At 33.7% G+C, this 26525-nt stretch overlaps 1 protein-coding gene across 1 annotated transcript in view; it reads left to right on the forward strand.

Moving 5' to 3' along the window:
- Positions 1–698: 698 nt before the first annotated feature.
- The window catches only part of ssh (Protein phosphatase Slingshot), an 84642-nt gene continuing 58815 nt past the window's right edge, over positions 699–26525 (forward strand). The window contains exons 1-6 of the mRNA XM_089243099.1: positions 699–1024; positions 11982–12037; positions 19450–19544; positions 20439–20509; positions 24816–24994; positions 25920–25985. Of these exons, the coding sequence (XP_089099225.1) occupies positions 950–1024; positions 11982–12037; positions 19450–19544; positions 20439–20509; positions 24816–24994; positions 25920–25985 (542 nt within the window). The 5' untranslated portion in view covers positions 699–949. The remainder of the gene's footprint in view (positions 1025–11981; positions 12038–19449; positions 19545–20438; positions 20510–24815; positions 24995–25919; positions 25986–26525) is intronic.

The following is a 26525-nucleotide window of genomic DNA, read 5'->3' on the forward strand; positions in this document are numbered from 1 at the left end:
GCATTTTGACACCCCCCTTGTAATGTTGAAGGAGAGGTTTCAGAATGAAATTTGCGCCCCCTCGTGCCCAGCGCCCGGGGCACGAGACCCGCCTACTCCCTCTCCATAATTGCGGCCCTGTTTTCATTAGATCAATCTATAGCCACTACAATAAGGGATCCCCTATCCAGTCGCCTTAGATCAATCAGCGCTGTCAGTGACGTTGGAGGGAGTGGGCGTGGAGGAGCAATGTCCCCCCCCCCCATATCTCCGGCCATGACCCTAGCAGCGGAAGACACTGATAGCCTTACTTATAGCTCAGTGGCGGAAGATGACCGTCTTCTGACAGTCACAGCGATGACATTCGTAGAAGTGAGTGAGCTTCAAGTTTTCATAACTAAGAAAAGAAAATAGAAATGTGAAAAATAAATAAAATTAAACCATGCAATATGAAGCTCATTTTTGTTATTTCTTAACCACTGTTTTTTAATGTTTCCTAAATTTGGCATGTTTTGGTCATTGTTTACGGTCTTGTCAAGAAAAAAAAAAAATGTTTACATCCTCGCAGACGCGTGGCCGTACACTAGCACCAATTAGGATGACTGTTACGTTATGAGTGTTGTTACTCATGTATAAGAAACGTCTGATGATTGGAGGAAATGGTCGTCTGCCCGCGTCGACGGGACACATTGCCGAAAGCGGAAGTGTGGAGCATGCGCCTTGCTTGTTTTGGCTGTTTTGGGACAGGGGAATGCTGTTGCTCGCGAGCAGCGAAAATGGGTGTACGATACTCAATTGGATGAACAATTGCACCGCTCACGTTGTAGAGCTGCTGCTGCTGCACTGCAAGAAGAGAAAGAAAAAAGATAATGTGATCTCTCTCAAGGAATTAAATTAGTGCGTGAATAGAGAGCTGTAGTGCAGTGCAATACGCGACGATTCAATTTCGGTTTTTTTTTTTTATAAGGTTATGGCTCTTGTTACGGTTCAGAGGTCACCGTGTGGTTCCTCCTCTTCCAGCAACAATTTGCAGTGCCAAACTACAGTGAGTATTGCTGAAATAAAAGTTTTAAAATTTAATTTAATTGTTAATGAATGCAATACAGTTTCATATGCATGAACAATCCTGATGCGATTTTTTACTGCTCCACAATTGCACTTTGTTGACCAACAGTGAAGGGGGGCTATTTAAATTATATTGCCATACCCCAGTTGAAAACACTTTTTATAAGCATATTAGAGCATGCTGTAATTCATTGGAAAGCTTCTATTTGTGTATATTGACCGTGAATTACATTCAAGAGTAGATTAAAACTCATTACCTTTTATGGTTATTGACATTGGTTGATGTTGATGTGCATCTAAATGCAATGAACTTCTAATAAATCCCTCATTTTTGTTGCTGTTTATGTCAAGGATTATGATCTATTGATTTTCCTGTAAGTTCTTTCACTTTTGAATCGATGATGTCATAATCATTGATTTTTCTATTAAGCTTGGATGAGTCACTCTGAGCTGTTGTTTATAATAGATCAGTGTTGTCTTAAAGTTTTTACCCTTGCAGAACTCTTGAAGTAAAATCTATATTGTAGGGAAACCCTACAAGAGGGGGTTGACAAATCCAATGTGCCAGGTCACTATTGCAACTGAAAAATTTGTATCCCTAAAGCAGAATGTTTTGCATTGTTCTGCACCAAGCTCTTGGCTGACTGGAAATGTTGTGCAGTAAAAATTACCACCTTCTGTGCAGTTATGTGGGCATCGTACTGGCTCTCATTGTGAGTATCTAAGGTCGACCCCGGTTGACACACAGTGGTGGTTGGCTGAAGTTTGTCTTCTACAGTTTTTCAACTTCAAGGCATGAATGTGACTCAGTCTTCCATTTAAACAAAGAGAAGGCAGACCTACAACAGGATAATTACATAGCATGAAAATTATTCGTTTGTACTGAAATTTCCCATCAGTGTGTATGAAATATATCATGAAAATGTCATAAATTATTTCAGTGTGAGCCAAGCAGTGCGTACTTAACAAACATCAAACACTTGAGTCGACCCGCAAACAGTCGGTACATCAAAGAGACTTGTGTTGCACCCCAAAGCAGAATGTGTCAAAATGTGTGACGTACGTCGCAGAACAACCAGTGCTGTTGCAGAACAATCTGGAAGAATTTTAAGAATAGTGTAGAAAAATGCTATTATGTATATGCAAATTTTTTTACTGCAGAACATTTTCAGTCAGAGGTCTTGTTGCAGAACATTGCAAAACATTCTGCTTTGTGGAAGGGGGGGGGGGGTGTTGCATCTGTTTTGTTTTGGAAAGGTTGCAGCACTGCAATCACAACTGGATTGTGCAGGGGTGAAAAAAATCGAAAATCTGGACTATTTATTAAGTTACCCCATGGTCAAGACGAGCAAGCATATATGCAGACGTACTGTTATCTCTCTTCCAAATTCAGAAGTGACTGTATTTTTCTGTCATAACCGTTCCATGCATTTCCAACACCAAACTGTTATTTTTTGGCTTATTTCTGCATGCCTTGTTAAAGAAAAGAAATTTATGAACATCACATTGAAGGAAATATTTAATGCTAAACGGGTGGTGGGGTGGCACAAATTCAAAGAAAATTCGCCAAGATAAAACAGGTGCCAAGCGGTATGGTTATAATGGAAGAGTACCATACACACACACAAAGTGACATGACCTAATCTGCAGGCTATTGCCTACATGTTTACCTACTAAGCGTGAATTCTTAATATTGTTGGTATGATTGCTGTGAAGAGACTCTTATGAATGGGAGATTTGCTCTTATTTGCCCGGAGAAAACACACTGAAAACAAATTTCTCTAGAATAGCAGTTCTCAACTGGTGCTCCGTGTCCACTTCCCAGGGGCTCCACAGCCGTTCAAAGAAAATAAAATTAACCATTCAATTTGATAAATAAATGAAAAATGAGGCCTAAAGAGGGTTCCACAATATAAATTAAATCTAAAAATACTTCTTTGAGTCAAACAGGGATCCACCATAGAAATTATATGCTGAAAAGTGTTCCGTGAGTCAGAAAGAGTTGAGAACCGCTACTCTAGAACATTATCAGAATTATTACTGTTATCCATTGCTTCAGTAATTCCCTGATTGTTGACTTGTATTCATTGTAGGAGAGAGGACCCTAACTAAAGGGGAAAAATTTGGTACATAAAACCCTGCACTTGTGAGGATTTTTACAATTTGTACCCTGCAACTTCTTTGAATGGAAGTGAGCTATACGTGTTAAAATATGATGAAATAGAAGTGAGACATATAGGGCCTATCATTTCGTACAAACCAGAATTAGGTTATGAAGGATAAGTAGAAATCTGAAAGCATTTTTGGATTGAACCTTTTCACCAGGATTTTTTTATTAACCCTTTAAGTGGTTTTTAAAATTTCCCTGATCTTAATTAGAAATCACTAAACCTTCTGCAAAATGTCACATCTTTTTTCATGAAGAAGAATACTTTCATGCATGGGCATACCCAGCGATGGGCAGAGGGGGCAGCTACCCCCCAGAAGAGAAATTAAAGTGTAGTAATTGGTATTTACACAGACGTATCTATTTAGTGTTGGTGAGTTGCCCCCCCCCCCCCCCCAAGTTCAGATCCTGGGTACACTCTTGTACATGGGTCATTCTCACGAAATTGGGCCAAAAATGGGGAAAAAAAGTTACAAAAATGTCATTTGAAAAAATCTAAAACAATTCTTAGGGGCACTTTTTTACCTGCTAATAAATGAAATACAGTCAGCAAATGAAGTTTGTTGAAAATTCATGGTGAAAAAAATTAATTTAAATTTAACAATGTCAAGAAATAGGCAAAGCTGATGAGGTGTTTTGCCTGTTTCAGCACTTGATTATATTTTGGTAGCTCATTTTCAAGTTGTGCAAGAATTGATGCTCTGAACAATTTTTTTGTCCAATTGTATCTTCATTTCTTTTTTCGTGTTTCCTGCTCCTTTTTTCATCAATTTTATTAAGGTAATTATACAACCCTCCCCACCATCAAATTCAGCAAATCCAACCCCCCCCCCCTCAATGCAAACGTAATACTTGAATAGCTCGTAGAGTGTAAAATAACTTTTTTTTCTTGAAGAAACTAAATAAATGGTTGAACATTTTAGAAATTGGCTTATTATACTTATGAAAATTTTAATTATTAGCTACAAAAATATATTATCCTGCGTATATATTTGTTAGGTCTATGATCTTACGCAAACTTTGCTCAGCACACACGCACATATCTTTGAAAATGAACATAGTTCATGCTCCAACCATGCTTTAAAGCTTGTTCCATGAGTTCAGAATCAATCTGCAAGTTTCATTAAAAATATTTTTGCCGTAAATGGGGTATCTGCAAACTTCTTACATTTACAGCTACGTGCCTTGGAAATGAGAATTATCATAGGTAATTTAATAATTAATAAACTTAATTAGAAATAATCAAGGGCTTGACAAATTCCAGGTGCCATGACATCTAGAAAATCAGTATTGGTATGCCAAATCTTGAAATTTTTCATTTAACTTAAATGTGGTAACATGATTGACACAGTCCCATTGCTAATTTCAATTTAATTTTGTTCTCAAAATATCTTGAGTCACCCTAAAGTGGTACACTATTTTAACTGTCATATAGCCTATGCATATGCATTCACATGCAAATGAAAATTATGCATTTAATCCCTCCAAACTAAATTATTTCTGGGGTTTTTCTTTCTATCCTTTCATTTTGATCTTGTGTTGTTCTAGGCTATAACATGTTAATGATTGATATGATTGATTATTATTATTCTTCAGGTTGATTGATAACTCTCATATTATCTAACAGCTTGTTTTTTATTTTATGTTCACTTATCTCTTTTTTTTCTCCATTACATTCATTTGGTTTTTTTTCATCTTTTATTTCCTTTTCCTTTTTGTATCTAGTTGTTTCCTTGGTGAAGAGGAAAAGGAAATAGTGAGGGCTGTCAGTCTGATAATTCTCATACATTCTGGTTAAACTTCCAAGGTTAAGTCTATTTATCAAATAAATGAAAAAACAACCCCCAAGTGCCTAATAGCATGTCCTATAAATCATGCAAAATGAATTTTAAAAGAAATAAAACCTTGGTGGCATTTTTCTCAGAATTGTTCGAACCCTTATAAGATGCCTGAATTCCTATAATAATTTGAACTATCATCAATGAAGTGTGGTGGGTATCAATTTAAAAAAAATGGAAAACAAACATCAATGCTTAAGCTGGCTTTGCCAAATGTTAATACAATAGAGCCTCTCTTTTATTCTACTCTCTTTAAATTGAGTCTTTCTCTTGAACTGGGTGATTAAAAAATTCGCATTGGCATCTAAAATTTCTATGCGTATTTACTAAATTGGAGTCTGAGGAAAACACAAACGGTTTTTGCATGTCTAAAAATATAAAAATAGTCTGGACACCATGCTGTGTCCTGAATAAGTGAGAAAAAAAACTTCTTGTATTTGTGGTAGTTTTTCTTGGAAAACAAAGGCTTAATTTTTGAAAGATTCGGCTAGCGCCCAATTTTTTTTTTTTTTTCAAGGTCTGATTACAAATGATTAGTATGTAAGTATGCATGTTTAGAAGTACACACAAATTTTCAATGAATTTCTAGGAGTTCTTCTCATCAGCATATCCAGAGGCAGCAAGTATGCAAGTATGTCTCATTTTCATATGGGGAAATACACAAGCCTTCTACACATTTATACTCATTTGCAAGCCTTTTGCATATGTCTACAGGTAAGCGAGACCAGGGAAGGGAATAGTTTACTCAAGCCCCCCAATGTAGGAGTTGTTAAGCTTATCCTTAATCTAGCCTCCATATTTTTGGCTTTTTGCGTCAATAAGAAGGCAAAAGACCCCTGTGCTGATAAAATGAAACCTATAACAATGCAAAAACAATGAGTTTTGTTTCTCATTTAAACTTACAGATGCTCCTAAATCACTGCAAGGAGTCCATGAACACCCCCCTCCAATCAAGAACTAATGCATTTCTAAGGCGCACTTGAAATGTGAAAAGTTAAGAACTGACTAGCATTTTTAGTCACCAGTACTAATTTTTTTAGTCATCAGTAGCAACCTACTTTACAGCACACCAACTCCAGTCATATATCGCCATACAGCAATTTCCAACCAGTGGAGTTGGGTGGGAAATAGAGGTTCCATCTATCGGTGGTTGCCCCAGGCTCGGTAGGTGTAAAGAACTTGTTTCTGATGTTTTTGCTTGGATTTGACGGTAGGACTTTGGTGGTAATCTAATGAGAGACCCTGGGACTTTGACGGTAATCTTCATAGTGGATGACGAGCATCTTATCAGTGCACCCCTTAGGCTATCAATAACAACCTGGTGCCTTAGATTTGCCAAGTTCTGGTTTTAACATGGATTCACCATATTTACTGAAATCTGATGTCCAATTTGTTTCAATGTACAATTCAAACATTAATGTATAAATTAAACACATGTAGTTGCAATAATTGGGACAATTTCTTATTGAAAAAAAATATATGAATTTTTTTTGCTAAGGAATATGGTGAATGATGGGATTTAGATAAAGTGTTTCTCTTGCTGTTCAGAATTAGCTATAAATTACTTTAACTTGTACTTCCTGGTCTAATTAGTCCATTCGGTGCATGATAATACTATGACAAAGTATACAAGTGATGTAATACTTTTGTAGGACTCACATGGGTTTACATTGCACTTCCTTATCTTCTGTTGAACTATTGCCATTCTATGTAGTTTGAACCGATGGAACCTTGACTCTTACAAAGCCCAACGCGTATTTCAACCAATTGCAAACACATTTTTGTCTTAATAGAATAGGGTTGCTATCAAAATAGAGTTCTTGCATTAATTGCCCTCTTGGGAATAAGATTAAAATTTCAATTACAGTAAAAAAGAGCTTGACAAATTCTAGGTTTTGGCAGCGATTAAAAAATCAGCACTGGTGCCTGAAAATTTACGTGTGTGTAACTAGTGTAGGACAATGCAAAAATTTTCAGAATTTGTGTAACCATTTCCACCAACATGAGAAAAGGCCACTAAGCCCCAGAAAAGCCTAAACAAATGATTTTGATTGGAAAAAAATGTTTGGCTCCTAGAAAAAATGGCTGATACCTAATTCCATAGGCGGAGATAGACTTGGAAGTCTGGAGGGGGCACGGTCATTATTGCTGGTTGGGGGGGGGGGGGGCAAGATGATGATGACAATTCATATATGCATATATACATTAGATCAGTCGACTCCACCTTTGACGCTTACCACACCTAATTCCTTTTTCAATTTGTCAAGCTCTGTAGATGTAGAAGTCCATTATAATGGAGAGCTCACAAGCACGAGGAACATTGTCATTATAATGAACTTCTCATTGTAAGTGCATATTCAATTTTCTGCTCTGTCAGGTTATAATTTTAGAAAATTACTGTTTTATCTGCATTAAAACACCTTTTAAATGATTTCATCTGCGATTGAATAAAACTATTATGAAATCAATTTTTCGAAATTCTATTGGATTTTTTGCATATAAAGAATATTTAGCATAGAAATTTCATTTGAGGAGAATAATAACCATATTTATATTAACATATTTTAGTTTAGTTACTTTTTCTGGCTTAATTATTTTTGGGTAGTGTATTTAGGCTATGACAACAATATTTTATGGTTTTCTAATAATTTTTCTGTTTATTTTTCTTCTTTTTTTCTAGCCACCTTGTTGGGTAATTTGCCTATTGTGGTTTCTTATTTTATATTTTTATAATTTATTATCAAAGTGACTCAGCTAACAAACTAAGGAATCAAAATTCTCAGTTTTTATATCACCTCTTCTTATCTCTACATGCACATCATACACATTCCTCGGTAGAATTTCTAATGAATCGGTACATGCAGAAACGTGTTGTGTTATATGCAGGGCACAGGGCCGTCATTTCAACTTTTTCTAGGAGGGGGGGGGGGCAAAGCACATGTACTCAATGTATGTATATATATATTTGTGTATATATATATATATATATATACACACCATTTTTAATGTATTTTTGAAAGCTGGAGGGGAAAGCCCCCCCCTAAATGACGGACCTGGCAGGGCCCTAACATATTTATGTTAGAGTTGGGCTTATTAAGAGTTTTTGCTGGTGCTGCCACCTGTGTTCCATATTTTGAAGTAAAGGTGGTAAATGCTTGAATTTTCATATTATGTTAGTATGTTGAAGGTCTGCCTGCTCTCTGCAGAGAGACTTCTAGTTTTTATATCAGTGCTGACTTTATGTGTCGTTACATTTTTCCACTAATCAGAAAAAAAATTAGTGTGATTTATTCAGTTGTTCAGAAATAAAATTATACTGCAAGTTCCAGTTGAATACTCCCTAGTAGTCACTGTGAGCTGTTAGTGATTGGGAGAACAAAAGTCAAACAAAATCTCAGCATCCATAGTATGTAGTGGGAAAATCTAAAAATAGTAAGAGTAGGTAAAGTATTTGTCTTTCCTATTTACTTTAGACTAATATTTAAGAGCATGTGAGATAAATATCATCTTAAGTTAAATTTTTGAAACAACAGTTTGCAAATCATTAAATATGATTATATCCCCAAAATATCTCACTGTGTAACTTAATTGATCCAGGGTGTCATGAGCTTACTCAAGCATCACTGCTTCTGCTGGTACATAACTATGAGATTCAGTAGATTTCTGCATCTATGTTGGTGGTATTTTTGTTTTTGGGTGAGGGATTGTCTTTATTATGATTTTCATGGAAAAAAATGAAACCTTAAAACAAGGGTTTAAACCAAAAACCTCTGAGCCTTGTTTGATCTTGAATGGTGAATATCGTTTATTCAATATTTTGAAAACATCATAAAGTTGATGTGCAAGTTTAAAAATGGCAAGTTAGCATAAAGTAATTTTTTCTCCCTTGTTTTTTCTGGCAAAGCAAGCTGAAGGCTATGAACTAGTTGAAGAAACTGGCAAAACAAACCACCTTCCTTACCCCATTTCTTTCTTTCTTCACTTGCTCCACTTGTTGAATGGCTTGGTGCCAATATCTGAGATTTAATTCTCTGTCCAACTTGGCATAACATCATCGCCTGTCATTCATACCTTCTGCCATGCTTCTTTGCATTTACGAGTTACACTATTAAAATCTCATATACTTAAGGCGTGATGCCATAGTGTGAAAATAAAATATCAAATACGTTGGAGTAATATTTTTCCAATCAAAGTTTGAAGTTAAGTACAAGTTTTACAGAAATTTAAACTTCGTTTGTCAGTGTTTACAAATCTGCGACCCACTATATGTATTTTCAGTTTTTTTTTGTTTAACTGAAACAAGTTCAGATTAGCAATCGCATAGCAATTGATGATGAACTTGTTAAAGGCTAGGCAAATTTTTCTACTTTCCCCACGTTATGACTGTTAATCTTTTGCTTAGCAGGTCTGGATCAGGATTTTGGCAAATTTCAGGTAGCTATGGCAACTAAAAAGTTGGTGTTGGCAATTAAAATTTCCTATGTGCAATGACTAAATTGGAGTTTTTCTTACTGGGGACAATGCAACATTTTTGTAGTTTATGTAAGCACTTCTACTAGTGTGAGGAAAAGGTAATCAAAGCCTGAAAAAGCAAAAAAAAAAATTGTTTAGATCCCATTTCCTTCTGGGAAAAAAATGCTTGGCTCCTTGAAAATTTAGTTGGTGCCTTTAGCTGGTTAGTTGTTTCAAATTTTGCCAATCCCTGGTCAAAATTTATATTTGCCACATGATTATAGGGTGACGCTTCCCTTTCAAATTCAGTAGTTTATACATGCATGTATTGTATTTAAATATCAAAAGATATTAAGCCAAGATTTTATCTTGTTCATACCTTTTTTTGTCCTTCAGAATGTTGTTTAGGCCCTATATCTTATTTTTATTTGGATTGTGTTGGAAATTTTTTTTTTTTTGGAGTCACTTTTCCAAACATTTCAAACACTCTTTTTTTTGTTTTTCCTTTTCCTATGACTTCATCTTTTTATCTAATTCAGAAGAAAGGGGTAAGTTTTTGAAAGGAAAACCCTTGGGGAATTCTGTGACCTTTTTTCATTCATTGCTTATTATTCTTAGATTTTTCACTTCTTGCATCAGTGGTTTTGTTGATCACAGAAATTAGTTACCTAATCCACAAAATTATGGGACTAATCTATATCTCTTTTAAGAATTGTTGAGTTGTATTGCAAATGTTCCACATTAAATTGGTATTTCCAGTCTTTATTGACCTTATTTTTTTCCTCAGTAATGGGTAACAAAGATTAAATATGTGAAGACACACATATATTTTTTCAAATGAAAGAAATATATTTAAATTTTTTTATCATTGCAGGAAATACACTAATAGCTATTCATATTTTAGTCGTATACTTTCTATTGCTTCAATCATTATATCCATTGTGAAAAATCAAATGAATTCAAATGCATATTTATGTGTAAGTTGGGAATTGAAAAGGGGATAGAGTTAAATTAGCAATTGAGGATATCTTTATTATGTCTAGGCCTACTGTTTTTGATTTCAATGTGATTGTAATATCTTACCCATTAACTGCTTCATCTAAATTGCTGAGCATTAAAAAAAAATCTTATGTAATTATTATGTCAGAGCTTTAAGATTTAACCTTACCAAATAAATGAAATTTTTTTTGAAGTGAAAGTTTTCATGGGCTGGTGGTTTTAAAGGGCATAGAAGCAAAGGAGCTGTATCTAAATCCTTTCTCTGTTCAGCTGGTCCACAAGATGACATTAGAAACGAGCCAGAGAATTTTAAGTCATGCATAAAAACTTTCCCTTTTGTTGTTTTTAAAAAGAAAAATTGTCATTTCTTTTGCTAATTTCATTATTTTTTTGTTTATTTTGCAAGAAAATTGTTTCATGCCTTATACAAATATTTCTTTCATTCACTATTTGAATTTGCTCTCCCCCTCTTTAATAGCTGGAGGACTTTCATACAAATTTTTATGTGAATTCTCTGCAAAAATTTCTTTTCATGTTGTTTGGTTCAGTTACTTTTTGATTGAAGAGTGGGCTTATCTAAATGGATTACATTTCTGTGTCGAGAAAATTTCTTTCTGAAATTCTACTTTTCTTAACGTGTCACTTTACTTTGAGGAGACTTTCTTTCGTTACATGTACACATTCCTCTGCAGAATTTATAACGAATTAGTACATGCTAGAATGTGTGTTCTGAGTGTTTGTGTGGCCCTAATGTATTTATTTTATCAGAATTATGTGTGCTTTGTTACACTGGTGCTGCCATCTGCCTTCCATATTTTGAAGTAAAAACGAGAAGTTCCTGAATTTATATTGTTATGTAAGTATCATGTTGAAGGGCTCTCTTCAGAGAGACTTTTTTTAATAGAAGACTGGTTTGCCTCACACCTTGAAAATAAAAAACCAAGGATAACCAACTTCAGCCAACCATTACTTTGCCACCAATGAGGTTCAAATCTGGATTCCTCACAATGCGAGTCCAGCCTGATGCCCACAAGACCGCACAGGGGCAAGATGCACATAATGTGAGTTAATGGTGATTGTCAGACATTTTACTGGTTCTTTGGTTCAGAATGTTTGAGAGAATCTGTTCCTGAATGGGAGTCCTCAGAAACAGAGGATTTGCATTTGCTGCAAACTCAGAATGTTGCAAAAAAACCGGTTTTTGTGGATATAGAGAAAGTGAGGAAAAAAAAATAAATTGAGAATGAAGGTGTACTTAAACTATGGTTTGTTCCTATGCTTTTAATGACCTTTAAGAAAAATGTTGTATTCATAAAAGTTGTGTTTGATCCATTAATAATAAATAATATTAAAGTCATTTTGTTTGTTTGTGAAGTATGTTGTTAGTAATTAGATTATGTGTTTAAATGATCAAGTGATTTGTCAAACTTTTTTTGAACATAAGAAACGATTACTGTAAAAGGTTGTTTTTGTGTTTTTAGGATGACACAGATGGTGCAGAGAATGAGCAAACAGAAGGCACACCAGATGTCAAAAGGTGAATTCTTTGAAAACATATATCGTACAATTGAGCATTTGTGTAACACGGAAAAAGAACTAATACCAAAATGTCTGAAAACTGCTTCAGTTTACTTTATTTAGTTGCATTAGCAAATTCTTATTTTTTACGAGAACTTGTAATGAAGTTTGAGTTCCTTTCCTAGAAAATCTGATGAATGTTTTGTTAAATTTCAATTAACTAGTCATCTGGCCAATTAGTTTCTCTTTTTCCTTTTTTGGAAGTTTGAAGCTAATAAAATATATTTTTTGATTTTTTTAATACATTAAAAATGAACTATTTTTCAAAATCAACAAAAACAAATTTAATAATTGAAAGTAATTAATAGTTATCTGAATTAAAACAAATAATTGATATGATCAATAAGTCTTTTGAAAACCAAATCGTGGCTCTAAAATTGTAAATATCTACTTAGTTCCTAACCTTGACAGAGCAAAACGGTCAATATCAAATTCAAATAGCCGACCTCCAAAACAAACATCAGGAAATAATTTCCGAAAAGTCATTTTTGAAAACAGAAATCACAAAACTGCAAACTGAAATTGATGATTTGCAACAATATTCTAGAAGATGCAACACCAAAATACAAGGATTGTGCCTGAGACACCAGAGGAAAACATCAACAATATGAAAATGAGTATTGTGTCTTCAGTTGATTTGAATGTCAAGTGACATCACAGTCATCCGTCGTGTCCCAATGAAGATATGGGGCAAAATCAAGCCCATAATTGTCCAGTTTGACAGCCCTTTTTAGTCCTTTCTGAAGTCTGGATTTTTCACAATGGAATATACTTTTACTTACAATATTCCTGGACTTTAAATATTTCATTTCTCCAGGCAATATAATAATTCAGGTGGTATACTAGTATAGTATTAAGAGCTGGGTTTTTTTTTGGCCCAAAATATACTGAGAAATTGAATTTTCTGGATGTTATGCTGAAACTAATATTTGAAAAGAAAAGTTTGTCTCCTCCGGGAATGAAACCCGGGTCCCCTTGCATACCAGGCAACTGTGTTAACGAATTGGCTTGCACCAGAGACACACTTTTCAATTCCTTATAACATGCATTAGTAGCACGAAGCGCTGAGTGGAGACATTGCAGCCTCCCTTAGCTACAGCAATTTTTGCCCCAGTTGGTATTTTTGTATTAAAAGATGGTAGGTTAAGGGAGGCTGCTTTGTTTCCACTCAGCGTTTCACTCTACTAAAGAGTGTTATAAGGAATTAAAAAGTGTGTGTCTGGTGTATTGATTAACTCACTTGCCCGGTATATGCAAGGGGACCCAGGTTTGATTCCCAGAGGAGACAAATCACTTTTCTTTCCAAGTATTAGTTTTGGCATAACATACAGAAAATTCAATTTCTCAGTATACTTGTATTTGTTAATAATTTCCTAAACTTGAAGCATTTAACATCAATAACCATGCAAACAGCTGAGATTGTTGCATTATTTCACCAATCTTTAAATTTTACTATATTGTCTGTTTATCGATCTCATTCATTTCCATCTACTGATTTCATTAACAAACTAAAAATTACTATTGATAGTAACAAATGTAAAAATGTTTTAATCATCAGTGATATCAATATTGATTTTCTCAACTCTAACTCTAATATTACTACTGAATACTTAAACATATTGTTTAGTTAAGGATTCCAGTCGTTTATTCAAAATATAACTAGATCTCAATCAAATACATGTCTGGATCACATATTCATTTAAACTTCATCCGATATTACTAATATACATTCTTCCATTTTTTCTCTGCTCTAACAGATCATTACACTGTGGTGGTTGCAATATTGACTGTTTTTGCATATATTATGGTTCTTACTCATTGTGTGTTAATCGTAATCGAATGTTCATGTGTTGTGTGGCCACGCCCACGACGAGTATAAATAGCGTGATGTACAGCATATATTGCTTTTCCTTTTTCGTCGATTTTAACTTTCTGTTTATTTTTTCCTTTATTTTGATTCAATAATGTTTAGTTACTTTTAACCATTTACACTAATGTTTTTTTTTTAGTTTAATCTAATAAATTAATTGTTGGTATTCTCCGTATTTGTTCGATGTTATTTTTGAAAGTTAAATGACATCTCAATCTTAAAAGCCAAAACACCATGATTTGTGAGCTGTGTTCCAGTGAACACACTTCAACCATCAGATTAAAACAAACTAATCGTCAGTTTAAAAAACTTGATTATTGCTAACTTCATATTTTTCTTCAAAATTACAATTTTTCATTCATTAATACAGACCCTTCTAATAATTTTGAAGAATTTTTACTTGAACTTGAAACAATACTACACAATCACACTATATATATAGATATATTAATTGAAAAAAAATAATAGATCACAGTTGAATCCTTTTATCCTTTTTTTGGTGTTTGTTTTTCAGGTGTATGGATCACAACACCTGACAAAAGTTAGACAAAAATTGTACTGTAAAGCATGAAAATTTCCTTTCAATATTCCAGTAAATATGCCTATAAAAATGTTGTAAAACTGGTCAAACTCAAAATAAAATCTGCGAAAATTGAATATTTTTCCATCCCACTTTTCAAAATGTAGCACTTCTGCAAGACGTTGGAAATTCATTGTAAATATATTTAATATTTCTCCACTTGATATTAACATAAATGATGATTTTAAGCAATACTTGAAACCGAATTGTCACTCAATATACATTTTTCCAACAACTGCAGATGAAATCTTGACAATTATTAAAAAATTACCCACTTCTGGAGCCTCTGCAGAAACAAGTAACACCAAGGTCTTGAAAACTCTTCTTTATAATATTTTGAATACTCTCAGATTCAATAAATATATGTGTGTCCAGTGGTGAATTTCTGAGGTCTCTAAAATCATCTATCGTAATCAACTCCCCATTTATAAATCTGGAGATCCAAATGATTTCAATAACTTCAGGCCAGTTTTACTTTCTATCTCAAAAGTATTTGAAATAATTATCAAAAAATATAATTTTTTTTTCTTGTCATATTTCAATTTCTTCTCTAACAATCAGTTTGGATTCCTTCCTAATAAAAATACAGAAACTGCTTTACTTACATTTACTAAATTTATCTATGAAAATATTTATGAATCTAAAAAAACTGTTACAATATTTCTTGACATAAGAAAAGCTTTTGATAGCGTGAATCATCATATACTACTAAATAAGTTGTCAAATTACGGAATCAAAGATAATGCTTTCAATCTTATTGCTTCTTATTTAACCCATAGAACACAATCAGTCAAAATTCACAATAGTCTTAGCACCCCATTGTAAAGAGTTAAAGGCGTTCCTCTGGGTTCTGTTTTGGGACCAATATTATTTGTAATCATAAATGATTTATCCAACTTAAATATATATGGCAATATAATAACTTTTAAGGAAACATTTTACTTTCTGTATATTATGCTGAGGTGAACTCTGAAAGAAAAGTCATCTTGTCTCCACTGGGACTCGAACCCAGACCCTCTTGCATACCGGGCAAGCATGCTCCCATCTACACTACTGGAGACACGACCCTGCCTTCCCTATTTCACGCACTGTGGCGTGAGGCACTGAAGTAGAGACATTAGTAGCCTCTCTTAACTTCAGGAATTTGCCCCCAGGTGGGACGGTTTAGAGAGAGAGATGGCTTTTTCTCATCCCAAGATATCAAGGAAACATTTTACTTTCTGTATATAATAACTTTTGCTGATGACACAGTACTACTTTACTCAGCTGACGATTTTCAATCTCTAACTAACTTAATAAATACTGATTTAATTAGAATTCTAAAGTGCTTTGTTCTTAACAACCTGCAGGTAAACACATCAAAACCTAAGTTTATAAATTTCTCTTCCCAAACTGACATTCATCTTAACCCTAATTTAATTTTTCATAATCAGAATTGTACTATTAGTTCTAATTGTAATTGTTCATGTGTCTTGAACAAGTTACTGCAATTAAATACCTTATCATATACATTGATCACAATGTTAAATGGAGGAGTCATGTTAAGTTTTTGCAAAAAAGACTACGGCTAGCAACTTATAAATTTTACTATCTCAAACCTTACTTGAATCTGTCTTTTTTACTAACTCTTTATTACTCCTTGTTTCACTCACTCCTAATATATGGCATAACTGTTTGGGATTCTGACTATCCTTCAACCCTTTTCCCTACAATCAGTCTCAATAAGAGAATAATTAGAATTATCACAAATGATTTTACTACACCATCAATACAACTTCATCAACATCTCGGAATACTTGCATTATGTCAGTTATATTTTTATAAATCCATTCTCCTCCTTTTCAAAGGTGTTCTCACTACATTTAAATACATCTCAATCTTCAAATGGACTAAATAATTTATATTCACTTCCATTACCTCATAAAAGCCTTTTGCAAAAACATTTTACTTATCTTACCCCAAAATTCTACAATACATTACCACCATAAATCACTCACAATACTAATTTATCATCCTTTAAAAAATGTGTCAAGTAAAATTCATATTCTCACTTGATGGTACAGAATTTTTTTGTTTTTCTGTTGCTCTTATAACTCTTATATAACATAACATTTTTTTGAATTTATTTACATGCTGCATCTAGTTGTTTTTGATCCAGTATATAAAACTTTTTAAATTGCACTCCTGTTGCCATGAATCTTTTATATATATATCTAGTACTATCCATTCAAAATTTTGTTTCCCATATTAATATAGGCCTATATTTTGACTAGTATTTACCAGAATGGGTTATTTTTTTTACTTGACCCCTTTTTTCTCATTTTTTTGTACTTGTACTTTTTTTTAATGATAATAAATTTGATTCGATTTGAATTATTAGGGCTAGGATTTTTTATGACCTAAAAACTGTTTGAAAGTGCTCTAGAAAAAATGCATTTATGCCATAAAAAACTAAATATATTCTGTATAAAACACAAGAAAAATGCCCTAAAATTTTCCTCTTCCATTTCCGGTAAAGTTAATTTTAGTGAAATGATATGCACCAATGAAAAGTATTAATGCAATTAAAACTCAGATCATATCATCAGATGTAACTTGAACTGAAATTATGAAGAGATGGCATGTTTTCGGCCTGAAATATACTGAGAAATTGAATTTTCTGGATGTAATGCCGAAACCGATATTCGGAAAGAAAAGTAATTTGCCACCTTCGGGAATCGAACCTGGTTCCTCTTGCATACCGGGCAAGTGCGCTAACCAATACACCAGGGACACACTTTTCAATTTCTTATAACACGCATAAGTAGCGTGAAGTGCTGAGTGGAGACAGAGCATCCTCCCTTAACTACAGCAATTTCTTAGTATATTTCAGGCCGAAAAAATGCCATCTCTTCATACAAAATGCCAACTGGAGCGAAAATTGCTGTAGTTAAGGGAGGCTGCTCTGTCTCCACTCAGTGCTTCACGCAACTAATGTGTGTTATAAGGAATTGAAAAGTGTGTCTCTGGTGTATTGGTTAGCGCACTTGCCCGGTATGCAAGGGGACCCCAAGTTTGATTCCCAGAGGAGGCAAATTACTTTACATCCAGAAAATTCAATTTCTTTGAACTGAAATTCTTCAATTTACCAACTGCTAAATGCAAAGGCGCCTCATAGAATCAGTGACACAGGTTCATTTTTTTCCAAAATTACTTTGATTTCTGTACCAAACTGAAAATTTACTGCTTGAATGCATATCCTATAGGAGAAAAACAACCTAAAAAGACAAATTTGTTAATAAACTTGAAGCTGAAATGGGAGTCTATACTATGTAGTCGAACATCTCTTCAATACAAACTTGCCCAGTATAATTTTCTCTTAATTTCAAATTAAATATTTTTCGCATTGTACATAATCAATTTACTGTTTTGCTGGTTAATATAAAATTTGTTTAGTTCAAAATACTTTTCTGTAGTTTTTAGACTTCAAAACGAAGTTCAACTGTGTTTTGTTTTTCTGCATTGATGTGATAATACATGCAAGCAAAACAACCTACTAAATTGTTGTTTTCGGATTTGAGAACAGATGACAGCACTTCTTGAACACATAACAACAATAAATGATAAATCAATTTAATCAACAAACATTAGAAATCAATTATTACAATGCTATTCTTGAAGGGAATAGAACAGTGGAAGTTGATATCACCAGGAAACCTTGAGGAGAGGACTAGCATGCTACAGGTCTACTTCGTAAAATTCTGTTTCTAGCATGTAGAAAGGTGGAGAAGGAATTTGTATTCTCATAGGACTAATGTACAGATGTTCTAAACATTGAGATCTTCCTTTGTTTTTTCTCAACCTTGTAGAAGTCATTCAGTAGAAGATAGGATGGCAAGGAAAAAAATATTTCACATTGCAAATGGAGAAATATGCAAAGTAATGCCTTAAAAGTTGCTCTATCATGTAAAAATATTGAAATATGCAAATAATAATAATAAATAAAAATATGCAAAGACACAGGTCTTAGCCCTAATAATTAGTTTTCAAAAATTTGCCAAAAATTGGCATGATGTGCTATTTTGTCATACCTTGATGACAAGTTAAGCAGCATATTCAAATTTTTGCCTTCTATTTTGCATGCCGGCAGAGAACACATTTCCTTTAGCCATTGATCATTTTTCTTATTGCCATTAGAGGTTTCCATGTTTTCCACAAACTCTATGCTTTTGGTCTCATATTTGTTAAGATTTTAAAATCATGTGTTGTGTGATGTTATTAGGACATTAATTTTTTACATGGATCAAGCTGGTAATGACTAAATACAACATCTAAACAGTTAATGCCAAATATTTTTTGTGTTTTGGTTTTGCCGAAAGCTTTCCAGTCAATATCCAAAAGTTTTATTTTTTAAATTAAATTTTTGAACATCCTTCCGAGATCTCAAATCAGATGATTAGCTGTATTCTGGGTACAACTATTGTATATATATAGGCCAAGGGCTTGAAAAATCACAAAAAAAAACATAGGTGTCAGAAAAATTATTAGGAGACAAGCATTTTTTTTTTCAGAGAGACAGGCTCAAAAATAACACTACTTCCAACTTTTCCAGGATGCAGCAATCCCCCTTTAATGTTGATAGATACTGACATGAATTTCAAAAATTTTGTTTTGTCCTGAGACTTTAATTTTGTAACCACATGCGTAGAAAATTTTGGGCATCAATCCAAATTTTTTAGTTGGTATGGCACCTGGGATTTGTCAAGTCCTGGTATAGACCTATATATGTATTGTATTCTAGACTTTTATTTGGATGAAAAAATTAATTGAATAAAGTTAACTTAATCTAACATCATATTAATTTGGTTTTGAGCGAATCAAAAATTCATTATACAATTATGAACACATTCAAATTTATAATTCAAATCAATGTTTTTTCCAGTGTGAGTGAGTGCTATTTTGCCGTTAAAGGAGCCGCTCTTGTTCTTCCTCATGATGAATGTTTACATGTGTACAGGAAACCTATCAGTAGTGGAGGTATGTATACATACTGTGTTTATACATATTGTGCATGCATTTTTGAACTTCTGATTATCATGATTTGTTGAGGAAAATGATATCAAATTGAGCAATAATCAAAAAGTCAGTTGGGGGGGGGGGGTTCTTTTTTGATTTTGCTTATTAAATGCACTATCTGAATCATGAGTACCTGGGCACCTCCAAGTTTTAAGTTACGAGTTCATGCAGAATAAATTGATGAAAACTTGGATCATTTTTTACTACAATAACAGCTATCACTCTGAGAAAGGTTATCCATTATTTTATAGATTCTTTAGATTGGCTCTTTTGAAAGAGAATAGCATGCTATTCCATTCTGACAGTTTTTGGCTGCTATAGCATGGGTGGCAGGCAGTCTTAAGATTATCATGGGTCCCGGCAAAGTGCTTTTTTTGAGGCCCTATATGGCAAATTCTAGAAAATTTTAAACAATCATTTTTGTGAGGCCCCATGCCATGCCGGATGGGCCCATACATTAAGATGGTGCTGCTGGCCGGCAGAGATGCTATTCCAGTTTATTCCAAAGGTGATCAACAGAATTTAGGTTAAGGTTTTGAATTAGATTAAGATTTTGAGCCATTCAGTCGAATTTCTGAACATGCATTTTAAGAGAATTAGTTGTGCATAGCAAGAGCATTACAGGGTTGTGTGAGATCATGCTGGTATAGAAAAGGATTCTCTCAGAATATGGAGTGTAGCAATGACAAAGATCACAAGGGGAAAGCAAAAAGATCATGGTCGAAGTCAGTGTCGCCAACGTATGCAATAAAATATTACTTTTCTGCCTATATACAATGTATCTTTACTTTCCAAACAGCCCTCTTTTTTTATTACCATAATTCCTGAAAAATCCATTTTTTTTTGTATTTTTAGCTACTAGTGACATTCAGCAGCACCTGCAAGCCATGCTCTATCTCTTGCATGCAGAAGATACATTGAAGATGGTAACTATTGTTAAATGTGATTCATTTGTATTACTGATTGACAGCTAAATTCTCAAAACATTTGAATTTTTGTGCACAAAAAAATCAAAATAAAAATGTTTCTCCCATTCAAAAGTGTCTTCGCAGAGTGCAGGCAAATGTTCAACACGGTACTTACATAGTGTAGCAATTCAGGAATTTGCCATTTCTCTCTCAAATGCAAAATATGTGACGGATAGCAGCAGCAGCAGTGTATCATGGAAACAAAAGCATGACTCTAAAAAATAAATATGTTAGGTGCATATAAACACACACATGTTCCTGCATGTACCAATTTGTTAAAAAATCCTCAGAGAAATATTTAGGGGGTGAATTTATTGTCAAGAAGTGGTAATTGTGTTATCCGCTCTTAGCAATCCCTATTGTCTGAGAACACTATGGATGAATATTCTGCCTTTGAATCTTTCTTATATTCAGTTTGATTTGTGGTAAAATCTGTAGTTTTCCTCTCTAATTTTTTAAAATTATACTAACCTTGCCATAGATCGTTTCCTGAAATATGAGATTCATCACTCTAATCTAGGTGATAAGAAGCTCTTACAACTCTTTATTCGTTGGATGCATTCTTGTCAGAAACTTGCATTGCTTTAGGAAGTATCCTAGCACCCATTATATTTTGTACCTATTATAAAAAAACGATTGCTTTTACTCAATTCATTGTTGAGACAAAACTAAATCGTGTTTATAACTGAAGCATAAGGGATTTTTCCAGAACTTGAATAAAGTTCTGAAGTTGAATTATCAATTTCAATTAATTAATAACATTATATAAATGACATGAATGTCGCTCTCCACTTGTTAATACAAGATATACAGAAGACTGGATGTTGTGAAGATATTTATTATTTCAGATGTTAATTTTTTAAGGAAGGAAAAAACTCATCTCTGCCTCCACCGGGAGTCGAACCCGGGTCCCTCGATTGCCGGACGAGTGCTCTGACCACTAAGCTACAGAGGAGATAGAGATTTTCCTTCGCTAGAGCATATATATGTGCCGAACGGAACCGTGCAATGGACGGTGAACCGATCAGCTAATAGCTCATGGACGACGAGCCACCAGAGGGCTATATATATATGACATGAATGTCGCTCTCCACTTGTTAATACAAGATATACAGAAGACTGGATGTTGTGAAGATATTTATTATTTCAGATGTTAATTTTTTTTTTTTGAAAAAAAAAAAAACGTTCACCGTCCATTGCACGGTTCCGTTCGGCACATATATATGCTCTAGCGAAGGAAAATCTCTATCTCCTCTGTAGCTTAGTGGTCAGAGCACTCGTCCGGCAATCGAGGGACCCGGGTTCGACTCCCGGTGGAGGCAGAGATGAGTTTTTTCCTTCCTTAAAAAATTAACATCTGAAATAATAAATATCTTCACAACATCCAGTCTTCTGTATATCTTGTAACATTATATAAATTTACTTTTTTTAATACCGTATTTTCCTGCATATAATCTACAGATGTGAATTTTGCTGCTTTTAGAAAAAATAAAAGCATCATATAATACACAGTTGCATATAATTGCCTGTGCATTGCATTTATCAATAATGAAATCTTAAGGAATGGAAGAGATTGTTGGTCATGTTTTTTAGAAAAGTTAATTTTTCTATTCACATTTATAATACATATTTAAAAAAAAAAAATTTTTACAAATTAATTTTGAAAATATATAGTTCTGTTCCAACCTCCTTAAAAAAATTTGATAGTATGTGCAGCGGTGTAAAATAATAAATTCCAATGGTTTTCCCGTTTTGTACTCTGTAGGTTATACAAGAAAATATAGTAAATGTTCATGATCTTGAAATATTTTATTATGGCATCTATGTTGATTCAGAAGTTTTTAGCATAAAAACTATGAAATATACTTTGGGTGTTCATGAAATTTCATGACTTTTGACTGCAGGGTAAATTAAGATAAACAATATCAGTTTAACTTAACACTTTTGGGTCTGAACTATTTCAACTATGTTTGTCCCTGTGGACTGAGGGTTTTTGGCACTTTTTTCATGATTTTTTTAAAAAAATACTTAGAATATATATATATCATAACTTTTTTTTTAACTAGAAATTTCTAACTCTTTTCTTTCATAATATAGCAATTATTTAAAAGTACTAATAATTAATATTTAATGAGAAATGATGAAAAAAGTATGTTTTACAGTTCTAAAAAAAAGTTCTGCATAAAAAAATATCATTTTGCAACATAAAATTGCAAACAGTTCTGAATAAGAACTTACCTGAATGTTGTACAAATATCTAAAAATAGTTTTTATTTAAAAAACTATCATCTTTTGAAATTTGATTTAGTATGGTACAAAATGCAAAACACACAGAACAACACCACAACGTTCGTAATAAGTTTGAGTTTCTTTCCTCAATCTTTTTCCAGTTTCTGCGATTTGCTCTGTTGTTCCTTTTCATCATCTAAAATGAATAATAATTTTGTAAAATATATCCTAAAACATTTGAAAAAAAAAAGTAATATACACAAAATTGTTCAAAAGCAAAAAAATCAAATATATTTACTGGTGCTATCATCGTCATCTGAGAACTGTGATTTTGAATCGCTTATACAAGCGGGCTGTTATTCTGGATCATCTGAATCTGATAACTCTGACAAAGAATCGTGTGCTAATATATCTCTTAAATTAGCCAACTCATCAGCATCTGATAAGTCTAAAAATCATTTATGAGACATCGCGAAACATAACACACATGGCTACCTTACCTAGGAAGACAAATGCGTTTCAACTATACTTCCACATCGTTTCATAAAGCTACATTAGTTGGCTGTTGCCATCTATATATTTTTTTGGAACTAGAAGATTTATAAATTAAATTTAAAAACACTGGGAACACATATATATTCAGCCATTTTATAGCTGCGAGAGTTAGACTCGGGCTTAGTTCCCTTGAACAAAAACAGCATCCCTAGTCAGGCTCAGGGTTAGACCTGAAAGTGTTAAAATCGCCAATTTTCGAACAATAAAAAGTTCATTGAAAATAACTGCAAGCCCGCCTTCTCTTTTCAATAAAAAATTAATTTTCTGTACATGTATGTCAATGGGGGGGGGGGGGGTTTAGGCCAGGGCTTATACACCTTATTTAGCAAGTCACTCTTCTGGGTTCAAGCTCTACTGTCGGTTCAGTGGTGGTCGGCTGAAGTTGGTTTTTTGTGGTTCCCAACTTAAAGTGCAAATGGGAGCCGATCTCCCCATTTAAAATTCTCGTTACAGAGAGCAACAAGCCTAACAACGATACAATCATTCAATCTTTACACTTCACTCATAGTTAGATGGATAATGACAGCACTACACATAATAAGCATTACACAGAAACAAACTTCACGTTAGATTCACTACATGTACATGCACATTCCAACATGTATCCATTTGTTAGAAGTTCTGCAGAGGAATATGGATGAGGTGCATTGTGGTTCAGTAGTAGTAGTGGGTCATTCTTCTTACTGAGATAACATTTTTTGCTCTCCCAAGAATGTATCCCCCAACGAGGTTTGACTGTATATGCACTTTTAGAAAACAGTACCTTCACATAGTGCGTGAAGCTCTTTCTACACACTGAAGTTGTGGGTGAACTAGTTTATCTCAACACAACATATTTTATACATCCTTTGTGCCATTACTTTTCAAAATTAATATATGAGAAGTATTTGGGATTAACAGAATCTTGGTTTATCAAGGTAACACTGTACTAGTAATTTTGTATTTTATATAACAAACTACAGTCAAGTCTATTGATCAAATTTGCATTCTCAGACTTCAAATTTTGTCTTAATACTAGTTCAACTCATCGAACTACCCAATAATATTAAAGGTTCTGGGAAAACTTATTTAAATTTCAAAAATTTGACTTAAACAGATATTGGACTTGTTGAGGATTTACTGTATAAAACAGGGATGCACAACCTCCGACCTGCCGGTCAAATGTGGCCCATTAAGAGGGTTCCACCCGGCCCTCGAAAGGCGTTTCGGAAGAAAAGTGTCAATACACACAACACAATTGCTACATCAGTTCTGACCCATGTGCAGTAGCTGTATCACATATTTGACCTACAGACTGAAAAGGTTGTGTACCCTTGGTATGAAGTGATCAAGGTATATGATGATTTTATTTGATCTGAGAGAGAAAAAGAGATGCAAAATTTTATGACCAGCAACTCATTATACGAGTCTGCTGATATGTATGTTTTACAGTGCAATGGTTTAAATGTTTAAATTAATTTTGCTTTTGTATTTTCATTAGGCTGTCAAGCTGGAAAGTATCCATAATGGGCGCACGCGATACTTAGTGGTAGTATCTCAAATGGGTAAGCAGCAGACTGAAGAGAGTTGCTTGCTTGGCATTGATTGCAACAAGCAGACTACCATTGGTTTAGTGCTTCCAGTCTGGGCAGACACTCGTATCACTCTCGATGGAGATGGGTAAGTTCATTTAGAGGAGAATCCCAACAACAGTTTTAATTCTGCTAAATGTATGCAATCTGAATCAAATTCTTATTAGTGAAATTTGATGAAGTTTAGTAATTTTTGACTATTGAAATTTCATGACATTTTTTAATAATTCTTTAACTGTTGTATCTTGTGGGGTGAATCAAACAATTGATGTTGTAGAGAGAGAAAGAGAAACGGGTGCTTTTTCTTGATTATACCATTTTAAAATTGATATATATACAGGGTGAGCAAAAGTCTGTAAAAATGAATAAAAATCGGAAAAATAACCCAAATAAAAAACGGTTAGCAGGTTAGCATCGCTAGGTCACAGGAATTTTTTTAAGACAGGAAAAAAGAAACTAAAAAACAGCCTATAGGTGGCGCTGGTACGAGTGACTTCGATGGAAGTATGCAATTGAGATGGTTATGAGAACTTGTGCTCCTAATCCACAAGCAGTTCACCATTGTAAACCGTGTATGTGGATCTGCTGCACTCTGCTGCTGTTGGATTTGTGACTCCCCTGCAATGTATTATCCCCTGTGGTGGTGGTCATGTGAAACACATACTGCTGTAATAAACGATTTGGTGGCATTCTGTTCGTTATTTGCGTATCTTTTCTTTGACTTGTGCATGTCAGTGCCGCCTATTAGCTGTTTTTTTAGTTCTTTTTTCCCTATCTTAAAAAAGTTCTCGTGACCTAGCGATGTTAACTCTGCAAACTGTTTTTTATTGCAGTCATTTTTCCAGTTTTTATGAACTTTTTGCCCACCCTGTATATATATTTCAGAAGCTTTGTTAATGTTCATGTAATTTTTGTTCAAAAAAATCTGTTTTTATGAATTGATATTCATAAATTCACCGTTAATATAGTTCATTTTAGGTTTCTCATGTTTTTATCATCATGTGTATTTTTAGTGGCTTTAGTGTAACATCGAGTGGGAGACATCATATTTTCAAACCGGTATCAGTTCAGGCTATGTGGTGAGCTAGATTACAGTAATTTTATATTTTTTTAAACAGGATTTTTAAATTTTTTTTTTAGAATTAAGAAAAATTACAATGTAAAATTGCTTTCAGTATCAATAGGTATATTTATTGAATCTTATATTGCCTATTATATTACAGTCAAACTCAAAACTTGGTTATAATGATGTCGAAGATTCCTTAAAATTTTGTCTTTATATCAGAGATGTCATTACAACTGAAGTTGAAATTTCCAAGACCTTCCAAGTATGAAAATTGTAATCAAATGCAACCAAATACTATAAAAAACAGTAGTTGTTTCATCATGGTTGGGGGGATCACTATATTTTAGCAATGGAAATACGGGGACATCAGCATCATAAGCATGAGACTTTGCTTGTTCTTGCCAAAAATGGTAACAGTTATTTTCAAAATCGCTGATTGTTATGTATAAGTAACCATATTATGGACAGTGAAAGGCTATAGCAAGTCTGCAATGAATTGGGATATATTTCACAAAAAAAAATTGAACATATGACAAATATGTGAAGTGAATAC

Source organism: Pholcus phalangioides, unplaced genomic scaffold (assembly GCF_987345545.1).
Source record: "Pholcus phalangioides strain wild (caught in Gottingen) unplaced genomic scaffold, Ppha-v1.0 ptg000015l_1, whole genome shotgun sequence".
In the NCBI taxonomy this organism is placed as follows: Eukaryota; Metazoa; Arthropoda; class Arachnida; order Araneae; family Pholcidae; genus Pholcus; species Pholcus phalangioides.